At 45.2% G+C, this 10,377-nt stretch overlaps 1 protein-coding gene across 1 annotated transcript in view; it reads right to left on the reverse strand.

The window, feature by feature from the left end:
- Positions 1–1,363: 1,363 nt before the first annotated feature.
- Positions 1,364–10,377, reverse strand: part of LOC309697905 (NUAK family SNF1-like kinase 1) — a 22,775-nt gene continuing 13,761 nt past the window's right edge. Inside the window, exons 5-7 of the mRNA XM_082520112.1 lie at positions 4,926–5,045; positions 4,320–4,452; positions 1,364–4,212 (exon numbers count right to left, since the gene is read on the reverse strand). Coding sequence (XP_082376238.1) covers positions 3,023–4,212; positions 4,320–4,452; positions 4,926–5,045 — 1,443 coding nt within the window. The 3' untranslated portion in view covers positions 1,364–3,022. The remainder of the gene's footprint in view (positions 4,213–4,319; positions 4,453–4,925; positions 5,046–10,377) is intronic.

The following is a 10,377-nucleotide window of genomic DNA, read 5'->3' on the forward strand; positions in this document are numbered from 1 at the left end:
GAACTACCAGACCCCCGTCATCAACGAGTGCCCAGTGGAGAGAGTGGACAGCTTCAAATACCTCGGAGTTCACATCACGCAGGACCTGTCATGGTCCTGTCACATCAACACCGTGGTGAAAAAGGCCCGACAGCGTCTCTACCACCTCAGACGCTTGAGAGACTTCCAACTGCCCTCCAAGGTGCTCAGGAACTTTTACTCGTGCACCATAGAGAGCATCCTGGCGGGAAACATCTTAACCTGGTTCGGGAACAGCACCATGCAGGACAGACGAGCTCTACAGAGGGTTGTGCGGTCAGCTGAGCGCACCATCCGCTCCGAGCTCCCTGACCTGCACTCAATCTACAGCAGGCGGTGCTGGACTAAGGCCAGGAAGATCGTGAAGGACCTCAGCCATCCCAACAACAGACTGTTCTCTCTGTTGAGGTCAGGAAAGCGATTCCGCTCCCTGAAGACCAACACAGAGAGACTGAGGAGGAGCTTCTTCCCGCAGGCGATACGGTCTCTCAATCACACCACCACACAGTACTGACCCACACATATGGTTCTTACACACACACTGGACTTTCTGGACATTGTTTTTGCACAACACTGGTCACTATATTCTTCATTTCCAGTTAATACTTGTACAGCTGCTGTTATTGTGTATATATTTATTTATATTTAGATTTCTTCATACATTCTTATATAGTTCTATATTGTGTATTGTGTATTTTGTTGTACAGTTATTTTATTTTCAACTTTAATTTATATATTTTATCTTATTCTTCCCAGTTAAATTTACCCTTCATTCTAATTTGTGTTGTACAGTTATTTCATTTTTAACCTTAATTTATATTTTATTCCTTCCTAGTTAAATTTACACTTTTTAATTTTTCATATTTATTTCCTATCTTATTCATAGCCTTTTCCTTTTTTGTTTTCTTTAGGTCACGAGCAGTTGTCCAAGCATTTCACTACATATCGTACTGTGTATGACTATGTACGTGACAAATAAAATTTGAATTTGAATTTAATGAAACCTGCTTTTTCAAATCTGCTGTTTCCACAGTTAATGTTTCCTTTTTGTAGAGCATTTAAAGAAAGAAACTGTGCCTACTTCTTTTTATAACCAAGTCCATTAAAAACTATGAAAACAATCTGTGGGCCAACTAGAGCTGAGTTTATGGAGACAGAAACACAGAAGAAGACAGCAAGGTAACTAAATAGACATCTTTTTGTCTTCCACACTCAGACAAATAATCAAACTAACTAACATCCCTGCTTTCGAGTACAAACTCTATGGTTGGTCAAGATGCAATACGTCTTACAACATGCTGCTGATTTTATTTATCGTTTCATCAGAAAAGACACTGCAAACTGCTCAGATTCAAATAATTTATTTTACCCAGAAAAACAAAAATATTTAAAAAAAAAACAAACAAAAAAAGTTAAAGAGAATTCTTTGTATTTCCTCTCACAGTATGAAAATCACAGATTTAATATTGCATACATCTACTGCATACATCACCTAAACATCCAGAGCAGCACAGGTGGTGTCACGGTAAAAAGCAATGTGATCTATCTGCTATTCACACTGTGTGTGTTGGTGCAAAGAAGCAAACTGTGCACAGTGAAACACTGTGTGGCATAAATATACTTGAAAAAAAATATTGACATCGGCATTACTTTCCTTAGCATTTTAGATAAGCGGAATATAAACATTTAACAAATGGGGTTTAACCAATGTGAAGTGTCTGTTAACAACCATAGTTCCTCTTGTGCAAGCCCACAGTGCATAAACATAAGCAGGATGATGCATGAACAGATAATGAATAAAAACACAATTTATTCTCAGATGAGAAATTAGAATTGCTGACAGATTATACAGGTTAATACTGAACACTTAAAATGTCCTGATATCTGCTACATTTTAGTGCGCTATAACCATGTCGCAATGTTTATATAAGGTTTATAAAGTGCTGCCACAAAGTATCCCAAAGGTCAACTGAGCAGAATTTATCATCATAACAGAAGTTGCTACAGTCTAGTTTCCATCCAAACACTGCACACATTTGAACACATTTCAGAAAATCATTAAGCTAAAAGCAAACTTCTATGCATATCTGTTTCCATATGTATGTGTGACTGCATGAAGGTGGATACTTGAGTATAAGTAGCTGATGATGTTAAATTTATTGCCGGGTGTTATCACAACCACTGCAGAACAACAGTGTGCAAATTATATATTACAAAAGATCACCAGCAAAATTAGTAGCACTGCCAAAGAATGCAGAAAAAATGAAATTATATTTACATTTGTTTCATATATTAATTTAACTAATGCTCCTCCTCGCCATTAGTTCTCACATACATACTGTATGCTTCTATCTGACATGCTTCATGCACGATTAGTGTATAAAAAGCTAGTTTCAATTGCACTTTGCCACATTTCACTGTTATCAATACACACATATTTTTTTGAACTTTAAAAGTATTTTTTCTTCTTTTTTTCTGAACTTACACCTCAGATTTTATATCCAAAATGGTCAAAAAATGCAGGTGGATGGAAATATCTTTAAGTCTTTTGACTTACTCATACAATGATTGTCGATAAATCAAAGATGCATGGATTACCATGTTAGCAGATGACAGCCTTCAGACAAAGATTTTGAGAGTTGTCAACATCAATCTGCAAAAATCTACAAGGAGAGTCTGTTGTGCAGGTGAGGTCGGACCGAGTCCATTAAACAGACTATTCTGTCCTGTCTCTGCAAACTGCTGGAAATCAGGTCCCATTTGGAGGAACACAGTTAAACAGTCAGAGGCTACACTTTAATTTATCGCTGCAAATATGCTGAGACATGGTGCTTTACATCGGCAGTGCAATGGTCATGAGAGTCTGTGTACTTGAGATGCAACCTTTCTAGAGTTCATGAAGTCTTTTCAAGATCGCAGGCACTGATTATCACATAAAACTGAACTGAAGAGCTGGAATTAAACCCAGTTTTTCAGCACACTAAAGTTTCTAATACGCTTCGTATTACAGCATTTCCTTTTTTGTTTGTCGTTGTCCAACAACCCTGTCCGCCTCGCCTCTCAGCTGCTCCAAATCGTCCTCTGAGCTGTGCCGCACCCCCCTTGAGAAAATCTTGCGACGTGACTGGGAGCTAAGGTCCAGCAGATCAAAGGAATCGGAGGAGAAGAGGCTATCCTCGCTCACAACACTAGAGGGGCGGCTATGACGGCCCTCAGCATCCCCTGCAGTCTGGAGGAGATGCTGCAGAGCCTCTGGGAATATCGCAGGAGTTGGAGAGGGAGAAGACTGGTGGTTGTCAGGAAGATCCAGGCTGCGAGAAAACTTTCCATTACGTTTCAAAATACCCTTACGTCTTCTTACTGCTTCTGTGCGCATTGTGGGACTGTCTTCAACTCCAGGGAGACATGTTTGTTGTTTGTGGGAACAGGACTGACCTGCATTACTGTCTGTACTTCCTACACCTGAGCCCCTTCTGTCTGATGAGGAACCATAACCTGACTCCCCACCATACAAGTTCTTTAGTATCCCTTTCTTGGGCATTTTGGACGACGGCTGACTGAATGTAGTTGGAGACAGAAGGCTGGTTGATAGGACGTCAACATACGCATGAGTAAGACTGTGTGTTCGACAGGGCTGCGGTGCAGTGTTACAGAGCTGAGAGGGGGAGTTATCCCTGGGAGGGGTGTGAAAGACTGAATCTAAACTTCTCTGGTGTTTCAGAATACCTTTGGGCTTTTTTCTTTCAAAAGTGGAACTGGAGGAAATCACCACGGAAGAAGCAGTTGCTAAACAAACGTCACTGCAAGCTCCCTGTGCAGTCTGGGGAATCGCATTCTCCTTGCGAGACTTCCTAAGACTCGATATTCCACCGCGCACCCTTGCACCTCCCCCACATTCGTGCTTTAGAGGTAAGCTGAAGTAAAAGGGGTTGGAAGCGTGTTGAGGAAGACCGGAAGAGTCTGAGGACAGGCAGTCTGCATCCACCGTCAAACTGCTAGCAGCAGCAACCTGATTCTGCCAGTCGATGTAGCGAGCCAGCAGCGGGGAGGGGCACTCTTGGTGTGGAAATGAAGGGCAGTCACACACACTCTCTTCATATCCCCAGTTCACCCACCAGTGGTTAGCCACGTCCTCTATCGTGGCTCTCTCATCCACACGCACTGTCAGCAACCAGCCGATGAGAGCACAGGCGTCTGGAGGGGACAGAGTCAACAGTTATTTATGGCCACTACGCTGACAAACCAGATCCCATTTGACAGCTTTAAAAATATATATAAAAAATAAAGTTATGAAGCTTTACCAGAGGGGGGGTTGGGTCTGCGATAGCGACCTTGGCTGATCTGCTCTGTGAGTTTTGTGTGACTGGCACCATCGAATGGCATGCTGCTGTAAACAAGGGCATACAGCAACACCCCCAGTGCCCAGCAGTCCACCTAAGACACAAACACATACAGAATGAAATATTATATTATTTTAAAGCATATTCATGAACAAAAGAAGATGTACTGTGGTTTAAAGCTACACTAATCCAGAAGATATGAATTTTACACTGCTAAATTAGTGTAATTTAGCATTGCACTAATATAAATAACAATGTTGGATTCATGAAAGACACAAAATGCAGCAGAACCAGCGACATCATAATTTTTTTACATTTTAAAGAGCTTTTTTTCATGCCAGCATCTGGTGCCTACAATACCCACAATGCAAGTTGTTAGAATTAGCTAATGTACTAGAAAGCTGTTGTTTTAAAAGAAAACCAGCCACATGTGGTGACATTAAATGATGATGTAATCTCACCAAAAGCAGCCCTCCAGTCTTGCAGTAAACAAAACTGATTATTCTGTGAACATTTTAAAACAACCTAACATCCATAATGCTGGGAATTAACAGCATGTTGACCAACCTCTGGTCCCTGGTATGGGAGCCCTTTCACGATCTCTGGGGCAGCGTAGAGCGGACTTCCACAGTAGGTTTGCAGCAGCGTGCCCTTGTGGAAATTATTTGAGAGGCCAAAATCAGCCAGCTGCAAAAAAGAAAGAATGCAAATTAACATATTTTGTTAATAATTATTTTTATTTCTTCCTACTGCTGACACTATTCAAAGCTTTCACAGCTGCTGGATGTGTCTGCGCTCATTTTCTGTGTCAAGTAAACACAAGAGGTTCATGTGACACTGTGAATCATAGATGGCGTAACTGTCACATTACAAGACAACAGATCTCAGTCCAGATGTCTCTCCACAAACTCAAAACACTGATATCTCAAACTTTATGTCACAGTGAACTAATCAGTTCACACTGAATCCTGCACTGAGTTTCATTCACTTTAGCACTCGGCCTCACGCAATCTAAATTCCTTTTCAGTGACTATGTACGGAAAGCTTTTAGTCATGTGGGAAAGAAAATACACAATAACTCAAAAGCAATTCCTTTTAAAGGAGCCAAAAATACTGCAGGTATGCTGAGCTTTTGCCAGAGTAAGTGTGAGCGAGGAAAAGGGGAGCGGGCCAAAAGCATCAGGCTGCTTACGCCCACGTAATGGAACAATCACTCACTCGAGGCTCCGAAAGCCATACGCAGACATACTGTGTCTCTCCTCTATCTGCGAAGATTATAAACATGCATGCTGGCTCACTATCAGCCCTCGTGGTGTTAAAAATATTCACAATGGCAGGTTCACTTCCATGGTAGAGAGATACGGGGAAACAAAGATCTCATTGAAGAAGACAACACTGTAAATGCAAGCCAGCTCACTGTTCATATATATCCAGTGGCAATTAGCACATTTCTTTGGACTCCCATATGTTTGCATGCATTCAGTCTATAGTGAGACAGTTCTTCATGAAGCTGGAAGAGTGAATGAATGACTACCAAATGCTTACGAAAACAAAGTCAAACACAAAGTTACACTCTACAGACTAATATTCTACTTTAAACCTGACATGACCTAACATTTCACATATCTGCCTCTCTCTGCCCCATACAGATGCCATTAAGCAGCTATTGTGCAGACATAACAACGCATTGCACAGAGCCTCGGTGATTTCCTGCAGCAGATGCCGAGAAAGGCCGGTGCGGTGAACCTCCGGTGATGTGGTTGGCAGCGAATGAAGACCCGCAGAGAAGTCTGCACATAGCGTTTTCTTTTGACAGACAGAGCACACATACGTAAACCCCCTGACTGGCATGAATCCTCAAGATTGTCGCTAAATTCCCGGCATTCCCTGCTGACCATGCACAGCTCTGATATAGGGAGAACAATGCCCAAATAAGGCAAGAAATATTCCCTGGGTTCTTTTGTAAGGCCTTACATTGTGTTTTTTCACATTCACTGTCCATTGCTCAACAACACATTGAAATTCCTCTGGGTAGAAAATGCTCCAACATATATCCTGAAAGTACACTGTGTTTGCATTTTATGTTGGAGGCGGCAAAACAATCCACGTAGCATGGATCAGATGATAATGGGAAGGGGTTAGGGTTAGGGGAACAATATGAGGGAGGTCTGGAATGGTGTGAAAACCATCACAGGCCACAACACCAAGAAAAGCACAGTGGGGGGGACTGTGGAGAAGGCAAACGAACTCAACAACTTCTTCAACAGGTTTGACCAGCCCACAACCCCCCCACCCTCACCCTCACCTTTACTACAGAGTCCTCTCCCCACTCTCCTACCTCCCTCGCTTCCCCCCCCCTTCCTACACCATGACACCCCCTCCTCCAATCCCTCTCTCAGCAGCAAGACATCTCCCCCCCTCCCCTCCTCCCAAACATCTCCCAGTGTCACAGTGGATCAGGTCAGGAGACAACTGAGGAAGCTTCGCCCCAGGAAGGCAGCAGGCCCAGACAAGGTGTGTCCTAGGATGCTAAAGGCATGTGCTGCTGAACTTGGGGAGCCGCTACAACGAGTCTTCAATCTCAGTCTGCGACTGGGGAGAGTGCCCGCCCTATGGAAGATATCCTGCATCGTCCCGGTCCCCAAAAGGAACCGGCCCAATGAGCTGAATGACTTCCGACCGGTGGCACTGACGTCACATCTTATGAAGACTCTAGAGCGGCTCTTCCTCAACCTCCTCCGACCACAGGTACAACATGCCCAGGACCCACTACAGTTTGCATACAAGGCGGGTGTCGGAGTGGAGGATGCCATCCTGTACCTCCTGCATAGAGCCCACTCACACCTAGATGGGGGAAAAGGCACGGTCAGGATCCTGTTTCTTGACTTTTCCAGTGCCTTTAATACCATCCGGCCCTGTATGCTTCAGGAAAAACTGAACAGGATGGAGGTGGACCCCTGCCTGGTCGCTTGGATCTCCGACTACCTCACCGACAGGCCACAGTACGTCAGGCTGAAGGACATCACGTCTGACACTGTGGTCAGCAGCACAGGAGCACCACAGGGAACTGTGCTGTCCCCTCTTCTCTTCACCCTGTACACCTCTGACTTCTGCTACAACTCTGAATTATGCCACATTCAGAAGTTTGCAGATGACACGGCCATCATGGGGTGTATCTGGGATGATCAGGAAGAGGAGTACAGAAGTCTGGTGAGGAACTTTGTCGCATGGAGTCACACAAACCACCTGCAACTCAACACCTCAAAGACCACGGAACTGGTTGTGGACTTCGGGAGGTCCAGAGAAGGTCCACTGCCGGTTCAGATAGAAGGGGAGGAGGTGGAGGTGGTCAACAAGTACAAGTACCTCGGGCTGTGGGTGGACAATAAACTGGACTGGTCATGCAACACAGAGCACCTGTATAAAAAAGCCCAAAGCCGACTGTACTTCCTCAGGAGGCTGAGGTCGTTTAACATCTGCAGGAAGCTCCTGAGGATGTTTTACCAGTCAGTGGTTGCTGGAGTACTTTTCTATGCTGTGGTGTGCTGGGGGAGCAGCACAGCAAAGAAGGACTCATGCAGGCTGGAGAAACTGATCAGGAAGGCCAACTCTGTGGTCGGCATGAAGCTGGACACTCTGGTGACAGTGGCAGAGAAAAGGACACTAAAGAAACTGCTGGACATTATGAACAATGCTGGGCATCCTCTGCACACGGCCATTAACAACCAGAAGAGTCTGTTCAGTGACAGGTTGCTTCTCCCCAAGACAAGAACTAACAGACTTAAAAACTCCTTTGTCCCACACGCCATCAAACTGTTTAACTCCTCTCTGGAGGGGAGAGGGAGGGGAGACAGGAGGACAAAGGAGGGGGGAACAACTAAGTTGTAGTGCCTCTTCACCTCACTGTGCAATACCTTTGTGCAATACTTTTGTAAATGGTCAATGGTGCAAATAGACCTCAATACTTGAAATGTGCAATTCACTTGTATTTTTATTTTTTATTCCTATTTATTCTATTTATCCCCTTCGTATATTTTATTTTTATTTATATTTGTCTCTGTATTTGTGTGTGTGTGTGTGTGTGTATATATATATATATATATATAGCAGCTGGATAGCGTAGTGGTTAAACTACACGCCTTTGGAACAGAGGATCGCAAGTTCGATTCCTGCCTGGGGCGTCTGTATCCAGTAAGGGTCCTAAGGCTAGACCCCCTATGCTAAGCAAGCCTACCGCAGACATGAGCGAGACAGATAAATATGAAGGCATGCCGGCTCGGACGTCGCCCGGATCAACAAGGTCCGCGTCAGGTGTTGAGGAACCAGGGCACCCTGATGAAAAGTGGGCTACTGGAACAAGAAGGCATCGGTGGGCAAGGGACGAAAACAGGGCGTTGTTGGAATGCTACTACGCAAGTAACCCCGGCGGAAGGGGCTACATGAATAGGATGAGGGACCTATGGATTCTTCGATACCCAACATCCACAATGACGGCGAAACAACTAGTAGCTCAGTGTTCCAACATTCGAAAGAAGGGACTGCTCTCACAGCTAGAGATTGACGAGGTACAACACAAATGCTACGGCAAGGAGGAGTCAGGACGCCAGGTCAGGGGGGAGATATCATCACCCCCACCCGAGATTGGGTACATAGCCCCAAGTGCGATAGGAGAAGGATCGTTGAGTGCGAGAGGAACTGACCTGAAAAATAGGATCATGGCCAAGCTTGAAACCTGGATCCCCCGTAGCCGGTTACCAAGATTACGTGAAGTACCCTCAGAAGGTCTGCTAGATGATGTTAATGCAGCACTACGGGCAATACCTACAACCACAATTACCGACACTAACAAGCTGATCTACAATACAGCAGCAGTGATCAGTGAGATGCTTGGTTACAAGTTGAACAGCCACAAGGGGCAGTACCCTCCATGGAGAAGGAGGCTAGAGGGCAAGATCAAAGTAGCACGGAGGGAGGTTAGCCAACTAACGGAGTTGCAGAAAGGTGCGACAAATAAGGTGCCTAAGAAATACAGCAAGCTGTCCATACCTGAGGCCTTGGAAACTGCCAAGCAAAGACTCACAGCCTTGGCCAGCCGCTTGAGGAGGTACACCAGAGAGATAGAAGGCAGGAGAATAAACCAGCTGTTCTCCACAGAACCAGCAAAGGTGTACTCTCAGTGGCAAGGGAACAATAAGAGAACAGCACCACCAAGGCTGGAGACGGAGCAATACTGGAAGAGCATATGGGAGAAGGACGCAACCCATAACGGCAATGCTCAGTGGCTAGTGGATCTGAGGGCAGACCACAGCGACCTCCCTGAACAGGGTCCAGTAACCATCACAGTGGCAGATATCCAAGAAAGGGTCTCCAGTATGAAGAGTTGGACAGCACCAGGGCCCGACATGGTTCACGCCTACTGGCTGAAGAAGCTGACTGCACTCCACGAGCGTTTGGCAGCACAAATGAACCAGCTGCTAGTTAACGAGAGACACCCGGAATGGCTAACTGAAGGCCGGACGGTCCTGATCCCCAAGGACCCCAAGAAGGGACCGGTCCCCTCCAACTACCGACCAATAACCTGCCTCAGTACTACATGGAAGCTCCTGTCAGGCATCATATCGGCTAAGATGAACAGGCACATGGGTCAATACATGAGCGGGACACAGAAAGGAATTGGCAAGAATACCAGAGGTGCAAAACACCAGCTACTGGTAGACAGAACAATCAGCCGAGACTGCAAGACCAGACTGACCAACCTGTGCACTGCCTGGATTGATTACAAGAAGGCCTATGACTCAATGCCCCACAGCTGGATACTGGAATGCCTAGAATTGTACAAGATCAATGGGACCCTAAGAGCCTTCATCAGGAACTCAATGGGGATGTGGCGTACAACACTAGAGGCCAACTCCAAGCCCATAGCACAAGTTACCATCAAGTGCGGGATCTACCAAGGAGATGCTCTGTCCCCACTGCTGTTCTGCATAGGCCTGAACCCCCTCAGTGAGATCATTAACAA

Source organism: Aulonocara stuartgranti, assembly GCF_965226115.1.
Source record: "Aulonocara stuartgranti genome assembly, chromosome: 20".
In the NCBI taxonomy this organism is placed as follows: Eukaryota; Metazoa; Chordata; class Actinopteri; order Cichliformes; family Cichlidae; genus Aulonocara; species Aulonocara stuartgranti.